At 55.5% G+C, this 22,296-nt stretch overlaps 1 protein-coding gene across 1 annotated transcript in view; it reads right to left on the bottom strand.

Moving 5' to 3' along the window:
• Positions 1 to 1,372: 1,372 nt before the first annotated feature.
• Positions 1,373 to 22,296, bottom strand: part of CDS2 (CDP-diacylglycerol synthase 2) — a 59,113-nt gene continuing 38,189 nt past the window's right edge. Inside the window, exons 3-13 of the mRNA XM_012933268.2 lie at positions 22,157 to 22,253; positions 21,538 to 21,635; positions 20,221 to 20,360; positions 18,910 to 18,968; positions 16,797 to 16,879; positions 14,891 to 14,978; positions 14,006 to 14,074; positions 11,301 to 11,453; positions 9,270 to 9,389; positions 8,827 to 8,930; positions 1,373 to 8,435 (exon numbers count right to left, since the gene is read on the bottom strand). Coding sequence (XP_012788722.1) covers positions 8,300 to 8,435; positions 8,827 to 8,930; positions 9,270 to 9,389; positions 11,301 to 11,453; positions 14,006 to 14,074; positions 14,891 to 14,978; positions 16,797 to 16,879; positions 18,910 to 18,968; positions 20,221 to 20,360; positions 21,538 to 21,635; positions 22,157 to 22,253 — 1,147 coding nt within the window. The 3' untranslated portion in view covers positions 1,373 to 8,299. The remainder of the gene's footprint in view (positions 8,436 to 8,826; positions 8,931 to 9,269; positions 9,390 to 11,300; positions 11,454 to 14,005; positions 14,075 to 14,890; positions 14,979 to 16,796; positions 16,880 to 18,909; positions 18,969 to 20,220; positions 20,361 to 21,537; positions 21,636 to 22,156; positions 22,254 to 22,296) is intronic.

Raw genomic sequence — 22,296 nt, 5'->3', positions numbered from 1 at the left:
CAGGGCAGAACCAGTGTGGATTCCTGAACGCCTGACACGAAAGACCGCACCTCCAGTAGACCAAGAGGTGGAAACTGGTGCTCCTGTTCAGCCTGGTTCCTGTGATGATACGAGCTGAAGAAGCAGCTTTTTGGGCCATTGCTACAACTTGGCCTGCTCTAATCCCTTCCGTTCCCACCTTAATAAGACCTGAGTAGAAGTCCCCTCTATTTTATCAAAGAGTGGGTGGAGGTGGGAGTACTACTATCCTTATTGCTTCTCGCTGCTTTGGGTTTTTGCCTGGTGTCTATATAAAATGCAGCAAGTACAACTATTTACAAAGGCGTGATATTTGCAGGTATCCCGGCCCTGGAGGCACAGCAATCCCCCAAGCTTTGGCTTGCAACTTTGAATCAATAATCTCGCTTGGAACAATCAGGTCTAGCTGGATGTAGCAAAGGTATTATGCAGCTGAGAGCCCTTAACTGCAGGGGACCTCCTGTAGTTGAGGAGTTTGAAAGGGTGCATTATACCCACCTGACCCTTGGACCAACCTAAGACAGGGACCTACAAGCGAGAGGGCTCCCAATGACGGGTAAGGCCAAGGGGGCCGAGGTCGCTACACAGACTTGCTGTTCTAAAACAAAAAAGGGGGAATTGTGGAGAGCCACCATGGGACCATGCTTTGTAGCGCTCTTTGCAATCAACACCTGTGTGCTTCGAAAACAACTCCTAATAAGGAAACAGGATGTCTTGCCACGCCTATAAGCTGTGACTAACCTATCAGATGCGGACACGTGGGCATAAGCAGGCAGCGAGAGGTATATAAGGGGGGAGGTCACCTAGCTAGTGGGTTCTCCCTCATGCGTCCCTTTTTCCGCCTTACTCCACGTCCCCGTTCCTGATTTCTTCTCTAACGCATGAGAAAGTTCCTAAATAAATCGCAGCCAAAAGGATCTCCGAGTTGCGTGTTTCTTCGCTGGACGAAGCGGCGCGCGACAGGCCGGCACCCGGGGAGATGGCTGCGGAGGAGCAGCAACAGGACAGAGGAGAGTCTGCGGGGCAGGATGCAGGAACCCAGGGCAGGGCGGAGACACCCGCCCTGCATGCGGCCAACCCCGGTTCAAACCCTGGCACCACCCACAGCGCCCCAAGCACCGCCAAGGATCACGGCTGAGCCTGCCAGGGTAGCCCCGAGTACTGCTGGATGGGGCCCGAACACCCAGCCCTTCCCCCCAAAACAGTCCCCGGCAGAGAGGGGCCTCGGAGGCAGGGAGCAGTCAGCATGCAGGGAAGCGGCCCAGGGTCTATGCAACCCACCACCCCGCACTTCACACCAGACCTGCCCCCGCGACCCCGCAACCTCCAGAAGCCGCAGACACCACACGCCAGCCCGAATTTCATGGACGTTTATTTGTGTAATAGGAACATTCGGGTCTATGAACAGGGTCATACGCTCTAATGTACAACATCTCATGTTCTGAGCCACGTGTACTGTCCCACACTGTCCGGGCTGTGGGCCGTGGCAAACAATACGTGGTCCAGTGACACGCCGACACCCTCGCTGGGCGGCCCGGAGGACTGCCGTGGGGACCCCGGGCCCGCAGCGTCCAAGGCCAGGCCCTGCCTCAGCCCTGGCGTGGCACTGGGGGGACCCGGAGCCAACACTGGCGGTGACCCCCACGCCACGTGCCTGCCACGACTTCCCGGTGAGGGCAGCAGGGCCCTTGCAACCTTTCTCATTTAACAGCGCCTCCGAACACACAGAACTGGGGCAAGGTCCAGAGCCGGGCCCACTCACCCAGGAACGCCGAGACAGAGGGGCGGGCTGTCCCTACCACATCTTCCCTTCCGGGTCTGGCCAGCACGACAGCCCTGGAATCACACGGCATCACCCACCCCTCGAGTTCCAGATTGCTGGGATAGCCTGAGTCCCGCTCCTGGTCCTCGGAGCCCGCCACCAGCACCAGGCCCCCGGCCCTCCCCAGCTCCTCACGCCGCGCCGCACCCCTGCCTTCTCTAGCAGCTAAGTGCATCCGCTGAACCAGCCCTGAAGCCCCCTCAGCTCCACCCGCTGGAGCCAGGCCCCGGCCCCGGCCCATGCTGTAGGGAAGACCCCTAAGGAACGCCCCTCGCCGAGCTCCCATCCCACCCTGGGGCTCCTCTGCACAGACCCGACACCCCCGGGAGAGGAACGTAAAGGGGGGAAGGCAGAAACCTAGGCGGCCTCGTCGAGACGCACCGCTCCCCGCGGGGAGATGCGCCACACGGCCAGACCCGGCCAGGGCTCCGTGCAGGTCGCTCGCCCGGAGACCTCTGGGGGTCGGCTCCCGCCCGCACCCCTGGGCCTTTCCCTCTGCCGTGGGAGGGTGCCAAGTCCGTGAGCAACAACGACAGGGAGGAAAAGGCCAGTGCTCGGCGGCCCTCGCTGCCTTCCCGGCCCCCGTGCCGGGCCTTCTTTCCTGAGCCGAAGCCCGTTTCGGGGCTGGTGGGCCTGGACTTCCTCCTCCACTGGGCCCGGAAAACGCAGGCCAGCCGGGTGTTCAGTCACCGCTACGCCCCGGGTCCTGTCGTGCAGCCTGAGCACGTCATTAACCCGTCCTTCGGGGGAGCTTCCCCGTGGCCGCCCCGAGCCGCCCTCCGCGCACAGCTGGAAAGCCGAGTGGAAGGAAGGCCTGGCACTCAATCCTCTCTCTGTCTCGCCACCCGCCCCGCTCCAGAACCCACGTCCTACAGGAATGTCCACCTCTCCAGGCCTGCCTCTAGCCGGCTAATGTCCAGGAAGGCAGGAGCAGGCCCCGAGGGGTGCCCTGAATGGCTGAGGGCGGCGCTCGGGGCTTTCTGAACAGAGATCTCGAGACCTCTCTGCGCCCACACGGTCTCTGTGGTCCCCAGCTGCAGGGAGGAGAGGGTCCACAGCAAGTCACAAGGGACCCTCACCAGCCAGGCCCCACTCAAGCTTCTTCCCCCTCTCCTGCCTTTCTTTTGGTCCTGGGGATACTCCCAGCAGGTTTCAGGGGTGCTCCTGGCTCAGTGCTCAGGAATCGCTTCTGGTGATGCATGGGGAGGGGGGCAGGGAGGGGGCACCAAGGACGCTACGGGGCTCCCGTATGCAGAGCGAGCACTCAGCCCTTTGAGCAGGGGCCCCACTCAGAGAACCTAAGATGGGGGAGTGGGGGGTCAGGCTACAGGAAGTGGAGAAGGCCCCAAGCAACCCACCGGCAATGGGGTCCCTGAACACCCGTATGTCCTCTGCCTCTACCAGGCAGACTAGCTTTCTCGGGGGCGCTGTGGGTGGGGGATGCCTAGACAGTCTCGCCCCGGAGGACGGTGCAGTCACTCCCTGGGGTGACCACTCGGGTCACACCGAGCACGTGGCAGTGCAGTGGCTGAGAATCCAGGGTCAGGCATGACCTGGGCTGGGGGGTCAAAGTTCCAGCTGAGGGGCCGGAGTGAGAGAGCAGCGGGCAGGGAGCTCCCCTTGCAGCACGAGGCCGACCTGGGTTCAACCCCTCGCACTACATGTGTTCCCCACGCCCCACCACGAGTGATCCCTGAGTGCAGAGCCGGGCGTAAGCCCTGACCCCCACCCACCCACCCCCCACCACCCAAAAAAGTACCACCTGAGTTTTTTTAAAAGAAAACAAAAGCCTATTTAATAAAGTGCTGCTGGCACTGTGCTGCACCTCAGCCGGTCCCCCCGAGAGCCCGAGACGCGACTCACAGACCAACGGGCTCGAAGCTGCGTGACCTGCCGGCACCTCGGCCGCGGAGGCCCAAGTTTCTTCCTGACCCCCAAGCTCGGCTGTCATGGAGCCGCAGTCTCGTCTCTAATGAAACAGGGCAGCGGCGACCCAAAGACGGCTTTTCGGGGTGGGGGGGGAATAAAGGACAGTGTCTGGAAACCCTCCGCCCAGCGCCGGGCACATGCGAGCACTAAGGAAGCACAGCACAGGCTCACTGGGCGAGGGCGAAAACGCGAGGACGCGGCACAGGCCTGTGACGAGGGGCTTCTGCAGGAAGGGCGGGGCACACAGGGATCACTCCCGGTGGGCCGTGGGCCAGGACAGGGACCTACCCCCTGCCCTATCCTCCTGGCCTGGGCCTGGATGTCCCGAGATCAATGGGTCGGACACCCACTGCCACCCAGCCCGGGCCCCGCACACTCTGCCCCTCCAGGCTTGCAAGCATCCAAGTACCCCGTCCCCATCGGCCCTCCCGGTGAGCGCGGCCGCGCCACACAGACGGCGGGAAGGCCTCCAGCCACCTGGGGCCCGGGGCCTGAGGCCACTGCTGGCCAACCAGAAACAGGGGGCGCTGGGAGGGAGAGACACGCACGAGGCCACAGGCGGCCGGCACTGGACGCCACCGCTCCCTAGGGCAGGCCGCTGCTGCGGGGGCGAGGGTGAGTGGCGTCCCGGCCACAGGGACAGGCTGTCCACCTGTCCCAACCTCGGCACCCTTCACAGCACCCGGCCTGTGCCCAACCAGGGAAACTAAGTCAGGAAGCTAAAGGCAGAGGGAAGCTGGGGACCCGTGCGGAGGGGAGCAAGGGAAACACGAGATGGGGGGGACCAAGACAAGGGTTAAAAAAAAAAAAATGACGATCTGCCCAAGGGTGCCCTGCCAGGGGGCACTGGCTGCGCCGGGGGCTCTTCAGGGCCTGTGGCGATTTCCACACTGCCCCGCACTGCCACCTCTCGGCCCTCCCTCGCCCACCGGGACTCTAGAAGGACACACACCGGGACCCAGGTAAAGTCAGTCTTTCTACACGGCCCCCTCTCCCCAGCACACGGTGACCGCTGGCAAGAAAGGCGTCTTCTGGAGCCAAAGGCGGAAATCGGTCCGGGGTCTCAGCAGGACAGGGCGGGGGAAGGACAGCTACTCCCACAGAAACCTACCCCGGGAATGAAACCTACTTCCACAGAAACCTAGGGGCAAAACCTACTCCTATAGAAATCTACCCCCAAGAATGAAACCTACCCCACAGAAGTGAAATCTACTCCTCCCACAGGAATCTACCTCCAGGAATGAAAACTACCCGGCCAGGAACAAAACCTACGCCGCAGCAATCACCCCTGGTAGGAAATGAATCTACTGCCATAGAGATCTACCCCTGGGAATTCAATCTACTCCCATAGAAATCTGTGCTCCGAGAAAGGAAGTCTACTCTCACTGGCACCTACCCCCAGCAAGGACGGGATCTACTGCCACCCAAAATCTACTCCCATAAGAATCTCTGCCCACGGAAATGAAATCTACTCCCTTAGGAATGAATGAATCTGATTGGCTAATTCCTTAGGGAACAAAGCCGTTTCCCCAACACCAACATTCCCTGCCTCCGTCATCCACACACTCATTCACCTGCCACTGTCAACACCACGGATGCTTCTGGGCCCAGCAAGAGCTCCAAGCGGAAGCTACCAGCCGGACCTGCACTCAGAATCCAGCTCCAGCCATACCATCGGAGACCCGGGGCCAACTCACAGGGTCGGAGTCGTCTCCCTTAGATGTCCACAATCTTGTATAATATGTAGGTCACAGGAGAAACAGTCGACTGGCAGTAAAAAACAAACACTACGCCCTAAAAATGGTTTCAAGCCCTACCTGTATCAGGTTAAAAGTCCTACTCTGCCCCTAAGAGAGACTAGCTTCAAACACACGACAGAATTGTACAACACTGAGAATAATACACACGACACACGGGGCACCCATGGCCGCCACCACGCTCAGAACACAAGACAGGCGAGCACTAGACGGAGCGAAGGCAGGAGAGCGCGGGGCAAGCAGGAAGGTTTCTTCCCCCGCTGAACGCAGTCAGGGGGGCCGCCAGGCCTGCCCCGAGGACAGCCCGCCCCCCTCCACTCCAGGCAGGAGTCTGGCGGGCACAGCCACGGCAGCTCCGACCCGCGCCGCAGAGGGAAGGGTGCGGCCAGATGCCCAGTGCACCGTCACTTCTGTGCGTGGGGCAGGGGCTGACACGAGGCCCGCGGGGCGGCTGTCTCGGCTGCCGGCGCCCTGAAGACACGCAACAGCGGGAAGCAGAGAAGCACGCACGGGGGGAGACGTGGAATCCACAACAGGGCGGGGTGCGGTTTGGGCCACATCTTATTTCTCACCACGGCGACCGGGGGTGGAAAACTGTTGCTGCAGCGTCACGCCAGCCACGGGAGGTGCGTGGATCTATCCCACCCCCCAGGGCTGCCGGCCTGGACAAACACTCCCAGCAGCGGAGCAAGACACGAGCGGTGGGCGGCCCGCAGCTGCCATGGGGAACGCTCCCTCGCTCACCAGGAGCCGGGGGGCACTGCTGGCGGTGCCCAGCACCCTCCCACTTCCCGGCACCCCGGGACCCCCGATACTCAAGGCGGCCCCCTTCAGAGCATCTCTAGGCTGGCTGACCACCAAGCAGCGCCAGACCAACGAAGGTCCCTGCTGCCCCTCAGCGGGGGGAACCACGAGCCTTCGGCAGCCGGAGAAGGCGCCTCCGCACAGCTACCGAAACCCTCCCCAAAGGCCCCTTCCTCACGGGGCCCCACGGACGCCACCAGGCCTATATCCGGCCCCCAGGCACCGCGCCCCCCCCCCCCCCCTTATCTCTCTCTGGCTCTAGTCTCTGCTTTTTGGTAGGAGTGTAACAGTGAAACAGATACGAAACAAAGCTGTTTACTGAAGGGGAAATGAAACGAATTCATGACTAACCACCTCACGGTTCAGTGTGCTGACTGGAAGGACAAGCATTTCAGAAAGACCTGGAAAGCGCCAACCTCCGGGGACACAACCCTTTGCGGCCAGAATCCCAGAACACGGGGACACAAAGCTCTCAGAACCAGGGCCCGGTGGGGGTCACATACACGGCCCAACACCCAGGCGAGGACACTCGGCCCCGGACCTGCACTAAAACGGAAGTGAAGGCGCGGGAGGAGGAAGCCACGGGTGTGTGTGTGGGGGGGGGTGTTGCTGTGGCCCCGACTCGGCAGTGCTGGGCGCTGACTGTTGCTGAGCCTGCAGGAAGGGGGAAGGTGAGGAAAAGGAACAAGCCGGAAGGACTAGCACCAGGCTGAGGCGCAGGGCAAGGCGTGACTCCCTCGCTTGGCAACAAGAACCGTGGCACGGAGTGACAGACACCTGGGCACTGAGCTTTTCTCTCTCACACGCCCTTGCTCGCTGCCCTGACAAGGAACTTGCTCTTCCCAAAGAGAACCTCACCCCTGTAACTAGGAAGGGGGGAAAATCACAGTTTACCAAAAAAAAAAAAAAAAAAAAAAAAGGAAGAAAGAAAGAAAAAAATAAAAGGTCCCTCAGGAAAAGGCAGACTCCACGGTCACCATCTATGAAAGTGTGCACTGCATCTTCACAGCGGAGCGACCTGGGTTGCCCAGAGCTTCCGTCGGCCTCTGCGTGCCCTTCCGTGAAGAAGCCATGGTACAACTGAGATAACGGGATTAAGTGATTTTTTTTTAAACACACAGAGATACACAGTTGCCGTAAGATAAGATATATACAACACAGCAGCTACAGGGTGTGGGGCAGGCCAAGGGGGCAGGACGCGGCAGCCCTCTGCTCCCGAAAGGACTCAGCAGGGAAAAGTCTCCAGCACGACGCGTACGGCGTCGCCCCTGAATACTCGCGGTGAGCCCGCCCCATCCGAGAGGCCCCTGCGGGCCCAGGGCCCGACTACAGCCCTGACTGCGGGCACAGGGAGTCGAGCAGGGAGGCTCTGCGCCACACCACGAGGCCGATTACCCGCAGCTTCTGAAAGAAAACGAACACTCGAACCTTCTCCCCCTCCTTCCCCGGCCAAGCAGGCGACGAGCCCATCTCCCCCGGCAGAGCTCTGGCTCCGCGGGGCTCCCGGCCCCCTAGCTTGCCTTTCTCGTGGCTCCAGGGCAGGGAGGAGAGAGGAACAGGCGCACGGGCGTCCCTGCCTGAGCCTCCTTCCTGCTGGGGGCTGCGACCAGGATGGGGGGGATGGTCCCCGCCGGGTCGGACACAGAGGAGGAATACACTGTGGGGACCCTCGCCAGCTGGGCGACACTGTCCTGTAGGTGTTTTAAAAAAACCGAAATGGTTTATACCTCTATGACTCCTTTCCGACTCAGAGCTGCAGCTGACTCACAATCTAAATCATCAGCACAGAGAGTAGAGAGTATATACAAACGGTTTCACCCACACATCGAAAGTATTCTTAAAAAAAAAAAAAAAGACAGACAAAGACAGTGAGTTGAAGCCTCATCCTGGTCGAAGTGGACGGCGGGGGCTGGCCACGGAGCCCGGCCCTCGCCCAGTCCTGCGCCTTCTCCGCCGGCCCCGCTGGCCCCTACTCGTCACCCTCCATGATGGGCGTCAGCAGCCCCCTGTCGACCAGGTGAGACTTGAGCGTGTTGAAGATGTGGAGCTGCTGATCCGGCCGCAAGGTCAGGAACTGCTGAATCAGCTTGCTGGGGTTAGGGCCCCTGGAAGAGAAGGCCAGGCAGGAGCATCAGCCGGGGCCCCATGGCCCCCAGGAGCCTGGGTCCTCTCCCGACAGACAGGCCGCACGGGAACAGCCGCCACGGGAAACTGCAGTCACATTTGGGAAGCTTATTATTACAAGTGAGACACAGGGGCTGGTGCGATAGAACAAGTGGGTAGGCGCCTGCCTTGCACACGGTCAACCCAGGTTCGATCCCCAGCACCCCCACATGGTCCCCTGAGTAGCGCCAGGAGCAATTCCTGAGTGCAGAGACAGAACTTGCCCCTGAGCGTCAACAGGTATGCTGCCCTTGCCCCTCAAAAAGGAGAGATACAGGAATTTCATCGCCCCTGGAGACCCAGCGGCTTGGGCCCGAATGAACAGTCTGGTACCTGATGAAGCTGGCGATGTACACATTGACGAAGGTGGCCATGAGATACTGGCAGTCAAAGCGATCCATGATGCCTCCGTGGCCAGGAATGGTGTTGGCAAAGTCCTGCGAAGGCAGGGAGGGGCTGGTGAGCCTGGGCTGGACACACACACACACGCCAAGGACAGTCACTCTGCTGAGTCACTGAGGGAAAGGGAGAAGCAAGCACCGACACAAACACTGAGGTTCTCAACAGACGCGCCCCATCAGATCACAAATGTCTCTTCTGAAGATGGATAGTGCCCCGGAACTGAAATTCCAACCACAGAGTTATCTTATGTAACCCTCGAGACGGTACACAAAGCAGAGTTTCTAGAAAGCGGCAGGAGAAGGCAGGCAAAAGACAGATGACCGTGGACTGGCTGGGAGACAACCAGAGGATCAGAAAAAAACAGAAAATCTTACTTTGATTTTAAAAGCGCGTTTGAATCCACTTGCGAAGAACCCGCCAAAGGGGCCGATGAGTGAGGCAAAGGTGGAGAGGGCGATGCTGTGGACCTGGAAGGGGTACATCCGGACTGTTCTCTGGGGAGACAGGAGGGCAGAGATGACCAGGGGCCAGAGCGGCAGCACGCTGGGGAGGGCGCTGGCCTTGCGTGTGGCCCTCCTGGGTTCGATCCCCTGAGCACCTCCAGGAATGATTCCTGAGTGCAGAGCCAGGAGTAACCTGTGAGTATTACATGAATACCGCTTCCCATTCCCCAAAAGAGTGAAGATAGGGCCGGAGCGATAGCACAGCGGGTAGGGCGTTTGCCTTGCACGCGGCCGACCCAGGTTCGATCCCCGGCATCCCATATGGTCCCCCAAGCTCCGCCAGGAGTAATTCCTGAGTGCAAAGCCAGGAGTAACCCCTGAGCATTGCTGGGTGTGACCCAAAAAGCAAAAAAAAAAAAAAAAAAAAAGAGTGAAGATAAAAAGTTCAGCCTTCTAGCTACTAACATAAATGACTCTTTATGAAACTCTATTCTCTCCACCCCCTCCCAAAAAATACTAGGGCCAGATAAATAGCTCAAGAGGCGAAGCACTTCTGCAAGAGATGCACTGGGCTCAAGCCCTGCTCCACAGGTCCCCCAAGGATCACCAGGAGAAATTACCTTTTAGGTAAGCACTGCACCTCCAAATGCAGGAGACACATTGCAAGGACTTCACCTCTCGGTGTGCAATACTAGAAGTATGTTCTCAAACACCAAGGTTTAATGAAAAATCATCTTACTGTTTCGTCAAAGACACTGTAAGAGGAACCAGCTTATCTTCACCGTGAGTGTGAGGATAAGGTGATTCCAAATGCCGCCACTGCCTCCTTGCCAAGCTGCACCACCAACGACTTTCACAGGCTTGTTGCCCTTTGGGGACAAATGTCAACCAAGTGGAAAAGGCAGGGCTGGAGAGAGAGCTGGGGGTGAAGCACAGCGCGTGTCCCGCACGCGGCCGAGCCCAGCCTGGTCTCGGGCACACAAAAGGTCCCCAGAACACTGCCAGCAGTGATCCCTTAGCACAGGCCAGACACAGCCCAGAGCCCGTGGAAACAAGGAGCACGAGCACTGGCCCCAGGGGGGCAGGACAGCGAGGGGCAGCGACTAGGGTGGAGGGAAGCGTTCAACCGGGAGGGTTGCCGAGAGGGGCAGATGCGGTGTAAGACGCCCCATCAGCAACAGCACTGTAACCACGGCAAAGAATTCTTTTTTTTTTAAAGGGCAATGCCTCTAGTAGACGCAGACTGGTGGGTGGGAAGCAAAGGGGGTGAGGGGGGCTGGTGGAGGGAAGTGGGCACAGGGGAAGGGATTGGTATTGAAACAGTGCGTGCCTGACACCCAGACATGATTCACTGGAACTTCACAGTGACTCAACTTAAAAAAGAAGTAGGCCTGAGCATTAGAGGGTGTGACTCAATTCCCCCCAAAATGAAACTAAGTGAGAAAGGCCAGCAGGGCTGGCACACAGCTCGGCATGCCAAAGGCCAACACCTCGACAGAGCCAGAAGGAGCCCTGGGCCGAATCCTCCCTCCACCTGCACCCACAAAGAAAGGGGGGGCTGGAGCAACAGCACAGTGTGCAGGGCACCTGGTCCCCCAAGCAACACAAGGGGCAACCCCTGGGCACAGAGCCAGGGGGGCCCCAAACACCACCCCCAAAAAGAAATCAATGAAAATAAGAAGACAAATAATGCCACTACATTATTATGGAGAGTGACCTCAGGCCCCTGAGAGGACCACAGGGGTCCCCAGGAGTCTGGGGCACACCCGGAAATCTACATGATTTCTTTTCCCGGGGGAGAAAAGGGCTTCTCCGGGCCTCGCCCTGAAACGGCCCAAAGGCTCTGGCCGGGGCTCACAGTGCCGAGGGGGGAGACACGAGTGGATTTTGTGCGGCTGATGTCTGAGAGGACAGGGAGAGAGGGGGTCCTCTCAGCAGTCGTCCCACGGGAGCGGCACGTACCCAGCCAATGGCCGACTGGATGACTCCAGGAATGTTGTACTCGTGCAGGCGGAACAGGTCCGAGGGCTCACAGTCCACAGTGAAGCTGTTGGTGTCGTTGTTGTACTCCACGGGGCACACGAAGCATCGGTACCCCGACATCACGTAGGACAGCTGGGGGGAGAGGGAGGTCAAGGGCAGCCGTTCCAGCCCTGCATTCTAAGAGGCAGAGCCATATGTGTGTGTGTGTGTGTGTGTGTGTGTGTGATGAGGGACGTGTGTGTGTGTGTGTGTGTGTGTTCCAGCCCTACATTCTAAGAGGAAGAGCAGTGTGTGTGTGTGTGTGTGTGTGTGTGTGTGTGTGTGTGTGTGTGTATGATGAGGGACACGGAGTGTGTGTGTGTCCGTGTGTATGATGAGGAACATGGGTGTGTGTGTGTGTGTGTGTGTGTGTGTGTTACTTGAGCTAGGGGAACAGGAACAGGGATCTGTGGCCTCCCGGGTCTCATATACACCTGCCCTCTCAGGTCCAGGTGAGCAGGGGCCACAGGGATAGTACAGTGGGCAGAGCACTTGCTTACATGCATATGACCGGGATTCGATTCCCCGGCGTCCTGTATGGTCCTCTTAGCTCCAGCAGTTGTGATCCCTGAGCACAGAGCCTTCAGGCTTCCCGACACCCCAAAATTGCCGCTGTGCCTCTGGCCAGACCCCAACAACTTAGGACCAAGTTTCCCCAAAAATTAAATGGCCAACGCCGGAAGTCACGCCCTTGACCCACCCTCGGCGCCATCTTCCCACCTTCAACAGAGAAGAGGCCAGGCAGTCTGGTGAGCAATGCGGCCGGAGAAATGCTCCGGACCCGAATCCGGGCCAACAACACCAGGGATCCAGACGGAGGAGGTACAGCTGGCACACCTTCTCCGGATGGGGCCCTGGCGACACTGAGAAGCAACTAACACGGCTCCGGGTTGCGGGACTGGAACACATCCGAGCCGCGCAGCCGCGTCTTTTAATGACAAACCAATTATCAAATGCTTCCTTAGTAGGGCTGTTTTCCTTGGGGGGAAACTCCAACAACAATAGTGAGTTTTGTTTTGCAATATGGAATGTAATCAAGGTAGAGAGAAAATGAAGTGAAATTCATCAGTTATACAGTTGGTGGGGGCTGTGGCGGGGGGTATACTGGGGATTTTGGTGGTGGAATATGGGCACTGGTGAAGGGATGGTGTTTGAATATTGTATAACTGAGACATAAACCTGAAAACTTTGTAACTTTCCACATGGTGATATAATAAAAATTAAAAAAAAAAAAATTAAATGGCCAAAAATTATGTGGCAACCAGAGTGCCCGAAAACAGATGATTGGCTAAAGAAACTCTGGTATATTTACACAATGGAATACTACGTAGCTGTCAGAAAACATGAAGTCATGAAATTTGCATATAAGTGGATCAACATGGAAAGTATCATGCTGAGTGAAATGAGTCAGAAAGAAAGAGACAGACATAGAAAGATCGCACTCATATGTGGCATATAAAGTAGCTGAGAGGTACAAGCTTACAATGTTGCGATTCCTGGCAGACATTTCTCTGAACTTAGTTACTAAAATACTAAAATACAGAAATCCAAAACTATGCTGCTGCTAGTGCGGCCTCCTGACCTCATATCTCTTCATTCTCAGCAATGGAAAACAAATTACCAAATGCTTTCTTTTCAGCAGATCGACTTTAGGGGGGAGAAACTCCAAATCAATAATAGTAATTTTTTTTTGTTTAAATATTGAATGTAATCAAAGTAAAGTGAAAGTAAAGTGAAATTTACCAGTTACACATGCGGGGTGGGGGGCTGGGGAGGTGGGGGGAAGGGGGGAGGTATATCGTGATTCTTGGTGGTGGAATATGCGCACTGGTGAAGGGATGGGTGTTTGAGCATTGTATAACTGAGACTTTAACCTGAACGCTTTGTAACTTTCCACATGGTGAATTAATAAAAGAATTTAAAAAAAAAGTTATGTGGCAGTTATGCCCACAAACCACCTTCTACTCAGCTGTACAAGCTCATTTATTGGCCTCGATTTACAGACCTATAAATAAATCTCGAAGGAGATCAAAGAAAGGCCATGTAAGCACATTAATGGTCATGATTCAGAGACCCACAAATGCATCTCGAAAGAGAGCAGCACTTCGCAGAGATGCCTCCCAAGCCCCAGATATTTAAAAAATTTTAGAATTCCATGAGCGCGTGGCTGCTATCACGGCCACACAACATCTCATAACATTCATTAACAAGCAATACAAAATAAATGATTTAGCATCTGCTTATGAGCAGGCTTGGGTGGCGGTGGGAAGGTGTAGTGGAAGGTGGGATTGGTGTTGAAATGTTTAATGTGAACAATTACTGTGAACTTTATGAAAATAAATTTTAAAAAAATTAAAAAAGTAATGAGGAGTTAAAGCCTGCTTCAGTCAGCTTAATCAGTGGCTGAATAAACAGCAGTAAGCTACCAAGAGTATCCTGCCCACACGGCAGAGCCAGGCAAGCTCCCCGTGGAGTATTCGATATGCCAAAAACAGTAACAACAAGTCTCACAATGAAGACATTACTGGTGCCCGCTCGAGCAAATCGATGAGCAACAGGACGACAGTGCTACAGTGCTCCAGCTGTGTGAGATCACAGTGCACAGGCTCCCCGTGTATCACCCCCCAGGGGTAGCCACCACGTACCAGAAGACCAAACAGCACTGTAGCAAAGAAGCCCCCAATGAAGCCTTCCCAGGTCTTCTTCGGGGACAGCTGTGGACAGAGAAAACATTCTTAACACCCACCTTGTTAGATACACAATACAGTGTCCTCATAACACTACTTGGGAACATCGAAGGCTTGATTCTGGGGATGGGGACGTGTGGCCCAGTGAAACAGTGCATGTCTCATGTAAGAGGCCCTGGGTTTGACCCAACACCACACACACACACACACACACACACACACAGATGTAGGAGCGCGCACACACGCACACATGTGCACATGCACACAATTCTATTTTTTTTTAAGTCACTTTGCTAACTACCTAATCTTCTAACACCTCTCTGCAATCTGGTTTAATTCCTGTCCCCTGCCCACCCACCCCCAATTTTCTTTTTTCTATTGGTTATCCAAGCAATTTAAATACCAAACAATATATGAAATAAATGACAAAACTCAAGTCCAGGAATGGAGAGATAGTACAGTGGGTAGGGCACTTGCCTTGCATGTGTCCGACCTGGAATCGATCTCCAGCACCCCATATGGTTCCCCAAGCCTGCCACAGGTGATCCCTGAGCACAAAGCCAGGAGTCAGCCCTGAGCACTGCTGGGTATGGCCCCAAAGCAAAAAGACTCTAGGCCATATTCAAGTCCCCAGAGTGATTACTGTACCATCTCTGTAAGTATTTTCCACATTAGAGCCTCCGGACAGCTGTCAGTGTTCCCCGTGTCTCTTTACAGAGAAAACAGCTGACGATAACGTCTGCAGGCTGACAAACCAGCCAGATGTCATCTGAGACCCCGCACTGTCCTCCCGAGTCCTGCTGCCCCTCCCAGTGGCAGTCCATGTCAGGGCGACCCCTTTACCTTGATGAGTGGGGTGCGGCCGAAGAAGAAGCCAAACATGTAGGCCATGATGTCGTTACAGATCACACAAGATATGGGGACTATGAACCTGGGGAGAGAGTCAACAAAGGGCTAATGTCACCGAAGAATTACCTCAACCAGCCACAGAACAATGGCAGTCACACACCCCAGCACCGAAATAACTCACCAAGTACTTTTCAGCTTTGTGAGTTCATAAAGTACAATAGGAAATGAGCTTTAGGGGCCAGAGTGGTAGTACAGTGGGTAGAGCATTTGCATTGCACGTGGCCAACCCGGGTTCGAACCCCTGGCATGTCCTCTGTGCCCCAGAGCTCTGCCAGGAGTAACTCCTGGGCACAGAGTCAGGAGTAAGCCCCAAGCACCACCTCCCTACCACCAAAATTTTTTTTTCAAATAAATTATCAAGTAAGGGGCTAGAGCAATAGCACAGCAGGTAGGGCGTTTGCCTTGCACGCAGCCGACCCAGCAACCTATATGGTCCCCTGAGCACCGCCAGGAGTGATTCCTGAGTGCAGAGCCAGGAGTGACCCCTGTACATCGCCAGGTGTGACCCAAAAAGCAATAAAATTAAAATTAAAATAAAATAAAATATCAAGTAAGTGACTCCTAGGACATGGCACATACCAGGCATTCAAGTGTTTCCTGGGTACCAACTTTATCAACACAGGTGGCAATCTATCAAATGCCATTTTGGGGGGGCTGGAGAGACAGCCAAGCAGGCAGGGTGCTTGCCTTGCACACAGCCAACCCAGGTTTGCTCTGTGGCACCGTGTATGGTCCCCTGAGCCCCGCCAGGAGTGATCCATTAGCACACTGAGAACCACCAGGTGTGGCCCCAAAAACCAATATAAATAAATGTCATTTGTTATTCTGTATTATAAAGCTGAAGGTTCACATGAAAGTATAGGTAAAACAGTAAGAGAAACAAGTTTTCCCATCGCTCTCCCCGGCCTCACTCCCAAACACCCACTCTAAGTCATCTCTGCTCCTCCTGCCAGCATGGCCTCCACGGCGCCAGACTCTGATGTGTCTCTTAACCGCGTGTGGCTTTCCCTTTCTGAATCACCTACGCAGACTGCGAGCTTCAAGGAGCATCTGACCCAGGAACAGGTGGGCCCTGTGTCCTTACCCCGAGAGCTGGGGTCCGAGCAAGGGCCCTTCAACTGTCCCTGATGTACGGTGGAATGTGCTGTCCCCTCGTCACCGCGATCATCAGGTTCTCAGCCTGCTTTCGACCAAGGCCGACAGGCTACCTTTTGAAGTCACTGACTGCTGAAATAAACCTTATTAAAGGGTATTCTATCATTCTCTTGACACACTGGCACAGTCATTTGCCAAGAGCTATTTAGAACTGTTTTCTCTGTAATCATAAAAGAGGTCAGTTTATCTCTCTTTTTTCTCATCCCCAAGGCTTATCTGCTTAACCATAAAGGATTAGATAAATTTTAATTAGCCTGGGTCAATACACAACTTTCAAAGTTCTCTGATTACTGAGCTATTCAAGTTCCCTTCCCCATCCGTGACTTTTCGCAGCTGACACTTTGGCCAGAGAATCGTGGTATTTTCCTCTGGTATTTCCAATTCGTTGCCACACCACTGCACTGTCTTTGAGTCTTTAAGGATTAAACCTTTCCGTCTAGAACAGCGGTTTTCTAAGTATGCCTCGTGACCAACAGCCTTAGCATAGCCTCAGAACGTACCAGAAACTCATGTTCTCCGCTCTCACCCCAGATCTACTGCAGCACAAATCGAAGCACAGAGCCCAGAAACCAGGGTCCTATGCAGCCCTGTGAAGGAGTCTAACATACTCAAAGCAAGCAGGGCTGGCGTCAGGCTCAACAGCCACCGAGTCAAAGGGGACCATCTCCAGACCGACATCACTCACCAAATCATTCCTTCGAACAGGTTGTGGATAACGAGATGCGACTGGGTTACAACGATCAGTAACGTAACGTGGGTCCAGCCAAACTGCAAGAGAAGGGAAAGAATCCTATCCCACCGGTCTGTGGATGGGGCTCCGAACAGCCAACACCAAACAGGAAACAGCCGAGAAGGCGCAGGGCAGGCGAGCACTGCCTCCGGCCCACACCCTGCTGGCAGTGGGTGGCACAGAGCTGGCACTGGGAACTGCTCAGTCTTCCAGTGGCTACACCCTTTGGAAGGAAGGAAGGGAAGGGGTCGTCCCAGGCCCCTAATGCCAGGGTATTTGTCAGCCTCTCAGGGAGCAACGAGTCCCAGAGTTCTCCTGGAGGGCACGCGTCAAGCTGACGGAAGGAAATCTAAGAGCAAAGCCTGAAGCTTTATCTTTTTTTTTTTTTAATAAGTTTTTTCTTTTTGTTACTGTGAAATCATAAAGTTACTCATGATTGGGTTTCAGGTATTCGGTGTTACAATACGGATCCCTCCACCAGTGCTCACTTCCTTCCACCAGTGTATCTCCCCCTCAGTCCCCGACCCCCAACCCCTTTGCCTCCCACCCATTAGGCTGCTTTTATGAGTCTTTTTCATTACACACACACACACACACACACACACACACACACACACACACACACACACACACACACCCCTGCACTGTGCTTTACAGTACTGCTGATAGCGTTTATACACAACACTTTACACCTTTCAGCACCGCCTCCTCCTCCCAGTTGAATTTCCCTCCACCATAAGCGTTGTCCCCGCCCTGTCCTGTCCCCCAGCCCCCAAAAGGCATGTTTCCTACTAAGACCAGTTCTCTTGTCGTCTCCATTGTCCTTGGGTATCCGTTATCCCACCTAAGTTTCTCTGAGAGAAACTTAGAGAGAGATGCCTGAGAGAGATCACTCTCTAATTTCACTCAGCCTGACACTCTGCAGGTTGCTTCACAGAGCAGCAAATTCCATGACAGTATCTTTCCTTATGGCCGAGTAATATTCTACTGTGTGTATGGACCACAGCTTCTTTACCCAGTGATCTATTCCTGGACACTGGGGGTGTTTCCAGGTTCTGACTGTGTGGGTAGTGCTGCAAGGAACACAGGGGTGCAAATATCCCTTCTCCATTTTGTTTTAGGGCCCTTGGGATACCAAGAAGTGCGGTTGCTGGATCAAATGAGTTAGCAATTGATCTAACTCAATTCCTAGATCTTTTAGGAATGTCATATTATTTCCTAGAAAAGCTGGACCAGTCGACACTCAAACCAGCAGTGGATGAGCGCCCTTTCTCCCCGCATCCATGTCAGCACTGGCTGTTCTTGTTCTTTTGGATGTGTGCCCATCTCTGTGGTGTGAGATGATATCTCACTGTTGTTTTGATTTAAATCTCCCTGATGATTAGCAATATAGAGCATTTTTTCATGGCTTTTTTTTTTTTTTGGTTATTTGTACTTCTTCTTCAACAAAGTGTCCGTTCATCTCCTCTCCCCATTATATGATGGGGCTGGGTGCTTCTTTCTTGTAAAGTTCTACACGTGCCTTATATATCTTGGATATAAACCCCTATCAGAGATGAGTGTAGGGTAAATTATTTCCCCCATTCTGTAAGCTGTTTTGTATCCTGGTCATCACTTCCATTGAGGTGGAAGCTTCACCTTCAGTCTTTTTTTTTTTTTTCCTTTTTGGGTCACACCCGGTGAGGCACAGGGGTTACTCCTAACTCTGCACTCAGAAATTACTCCTGGAAGTGCTCGGGGGATGCTGGGAATCAAACCCGGGTTGGCCGCATGCAAGGCAAACGCCCTACCCGCTGTGCTATCGCTCCAGGCCCTTCACCTTCAGCCTTACCCAAAGCCCCCTTCGTCTCAATGGGGAAACTAGGGTACACATTATGTAAGAGGAAGCAGACTGAGATGGATGCAGGTCTGCCAGGCAGGTCCTTGTCTTCTGCAGCTGAGTCTACAGGCTCACAGAACAGACTGCAAACCTGAGTTTTCTCCGGGAAGGGCTGAGGGGAGAGGCCTGCCGGGTCTCTACAGAACTTGACTGAAGCCCTGAATTCTGACATGCAAGCATTTCCCTTACCATGTAGAACTGCAGTCGGTAATGCTTCTTGACGAGACTCAGCACAAACATGCAGAACCCTAGTGGGAGGAGAGTGGAGGAGAAAGGGCACACTGAATTGAGTTCTGCATTCATCTCTGTCCTAGCCACTTCCTCTAGCTGTGGTCAGTGATCATCTGACTGACTTCCTGGCAGCAGCCAACCCTGCACAATGACAAGGCCCAGGGGAGAAACCCGCTGCTCAGAGTGTTCCAAAGGTGGAGGGTTGGGGGGGGGAGGCAGGGGGAGGAGCAACACTCGTTAGGACAATCGAAGGAAGGTCACACTTGACAATTCTGCACGCCACAATCAACCTCCACGACTCACCAGGGAGAAATGTGCCAGAGCAGGGGTCAGCAGTCAGGCCAGCTGCTGGCCCGTGGCCACACCTGTGTGCTTCCTCGCTGCCCAGGGGCCCCGGGCTGAGCAGGTAATGGGGGATGGGACCCCATCCCGAGAATGGGACTGATGAAGGAGAGCGTGTCTGACACGGGGTCCAGGCCACTCCTGTATCTCTCCCACACCGACCCCTATGGTCACTCCCTCCCCAAAAAATATCTGCAGACTCCTGAGCCCAGTGCCCCCCCAGTCTACACCAGGTATCGAAAGAACTTTTCCAAGCAGGTGAGCCAGGCTGCTCAGCGCATCCATGCCCAGAGAAGGGCAGCAGGCTGCTATTCCAGACCTCAGCCCCCCTCCTGGGGCACCTAGTGGCAGCAACCCGCGGAGGGGAAGGTGAGTACTAAAGTCCAGGTGCGGCTCAAAGCCAAGTATCGGGTGGAAACTAGGACCAGCTGAATATCAGGCCAGAGCAATTTCCCGTGGGCCTCACACTGAACTCTGAAGGCGAGTCTGAGGGGATGCCAGCCCCATCAGAGCTGTGAGCCGGTTTCTCCCTTTCTGGCCCTCTGTGGCCCCTTCCACCTTGCTTCCTTCCTGCGACCACCCCCCGCCTCCATGCTCTCACTGCACCCTCCAGTCTTGTGCCGTGGTCCCCTTCGAATACCCGGGGGACCACAGGGGTTGAGAACCATCGTACTGCACTAACCGAGCCTTAGTGTGTCGGACGTGCCTGCTGCGACGCAGGGGGATTTGGTTCCGGCCCCTCTGGGGCGACCGCGGGTCTTGGGAGCCCAGCTCAGTGCCTTGGTCCCTGCTTTCTGTTTGTGTCACACCACAGCATCTCCGCCAACAGGGGAGCCTGAACAGGACCCAGGCGAGCCCCTCTCCAACAGGCACCGCCCTGTCACCAGGACTGCCGCGGACGCCCACTCCTCCCCGCGGGAGGCGTACCTGTCAGGTAGAGGGTGAAGGAGATGAAGCGGTGGTATTTACTGAGGATCCGCAGAGGCTCCTCCCGCTGGACCAGAGTGAAGAAGTAATCGGTCACAGTCTCTCCGTAGAAGAAGTAATTCACGCACAGCAGGAAGTACCTGCGAGGGAGACGCGGCACTCACACGGGGCTCACGCGGCCCCTCCTTGGCTGCAAGGCTGGAGAAGAACCCCGGGGCAGAGGGGCTGTCCCCACAGCGGGCAAGCCGACGGCAACCCCCACACTCTCCCGGGCCCACAATCCTGTGTTTGTTTGGGTTTTCTTTCTTGGGGCTTTTTGGGTGTTTTCTGTTTGTTTTTGGTCTGGGGGTTCCACTCGACTTGCCCCTGGCTCTGTGATCAGGGATCTCTCTGGCTCCCCTTTCTTTCGTTTTTGCTCAAAGACGGCCAAGTCTTCTCCCATAAACCGATTTCCCTAGGAGCCAATGTCCTGTGCCTTGAGTCTCACTATTCCTCATTCTAGTCCCCAGGGCACCCTCCAGGGACGAGGGCTCCAAAGGACAGTCTGGAATTCACTGACTCTAAGCTAAACTGTCTATCTTCAGAATAAGGAAACCAATGTCTAAAGGCAGTCACGTGGGGCTGGAGTGATAACAGCGGGTAGGGCGTTTGCCTTGCACGCAGCTGACCCAGTTTCGATTCCCAGCATCCCATATGGTCCCCCGAGCACCGCCAGGAGAAATTCCTGAGTGCAGAGCCAGGAGTGACCCCTGTGCATTGCCGGGTGTGATAGATAGATAAATAAAGGCAGTCACGCCAGCAATGACAATCCTCCAATAACTACTACTGGGTATGGGGACACTAGAACACAAAAATGTTGATGCTGATGGAGGCCTGAGGAGTGAGCACAGTGGGCAGAGCGTTCTCCTTAAACACGGCTGACCCAGGTCTGACCCCCAGCACCACAGATTCCCCCCAAACACTGCCAGGAATGATCCCTGAACACAGAGCCAGAAGTAAGATCTGAGCACCACCGGGTGTGGCACAGAAGCAAAAAATAAAAACATAGAAAGCTGATCCAGGGCCAAAGCTGAGCACACGCTTTGCACGCAGAGGCCTGTCCAGTCCCCAGCACACGGCGGGCTCCCCAGAGCACTGCCAGGAGCAGTCGAGAGCCCCAAACAGAAACCAGAGCCTGAGTCCCACTGCACGTGCCTCCCCCACCCCACCCGAGGAAAGAGGAAATGGAGAATAAACATACTGGAGTAGGGCCAGAACACCGGAGGCCCAGGTTCGGGGCCCGGCCTGGCCGAGTGGTGGGAGGGCGCGAGGACTCACCAGCTGAGGGTCCGGAACCAGGGCAGGTCATAGGAGTGGTAGACATTGTAGCCGATGGTGATGATCTCGTGGAAACACTTGATCTGCACACACATCACCTGCAGCGGGCACACGCGAGAACCATCTCAGCCCCGTCCCCAGGCACCTCGGAAACAGAAACCCACAGGCCCGGGCCCTCCAGAAAGCCCAGAGCATAGGTGCTATGCCCGCTCGCGGCCCCGCCAGCCTCGCACGGCAGCACCGGCTGTTCGGGCTCACGGGGCAGATCCAGCTCACCGTTCACACAGCCCCTGAAGCTTCAATGACTATTGTGAGTCCAGAACCCCCAGGACTCAGCCAACCCCCCTCTCCTTTAACACTGACTAGAAACCCTCTGACAGTCCCCGCGGAGAGAAGGCCTGAGAACCCGGGAACACACAACAAAGCCGTGAGTCACAGCGTCACAGCCAGGGTCGGTCACACGGAGCTGGCCTCCGCGGCTGGCTGCTGAAAGGCGAGCACAGACTCCTCAGGCCCCGGGAGCCCAAGTGACTCCCAGAACCGAGCCGAGGCCTGGTGCCTCGGGCGCGGCGGGGGCGGGGTGGAAGCCCAGCTGGAACGACGAGCAGGCAGCACTTACGATAATCATCAAAACCATGGGTCCCAGGTAGATGATGATGAAGAAAAACGCAATCATGGCCAGGGTCAGGATGCCTCTCACCCACCAGTTCTTCCATCTACGTAGAGTGGAGGGAGAGGAGAAGGTTAGGAGCCTGGAGA

This window comes from Sorex araneus, chromosome 3 (assembly GCF_027595985.1).
Source record: "Sorex araneus isolate mSorAra2 chromosome 3, mSorAra2.pri, whole genome shotgun sequence".
Lineage (NCBI taxonomy): Eukaryota > Metazoa > Chordata > Mammalia > Eulipotyphla > Soricidae > Sorex > Sorex araneus.
This window is presented reverse-complemented; position numbering and strand designations above follow the sequence as displayed.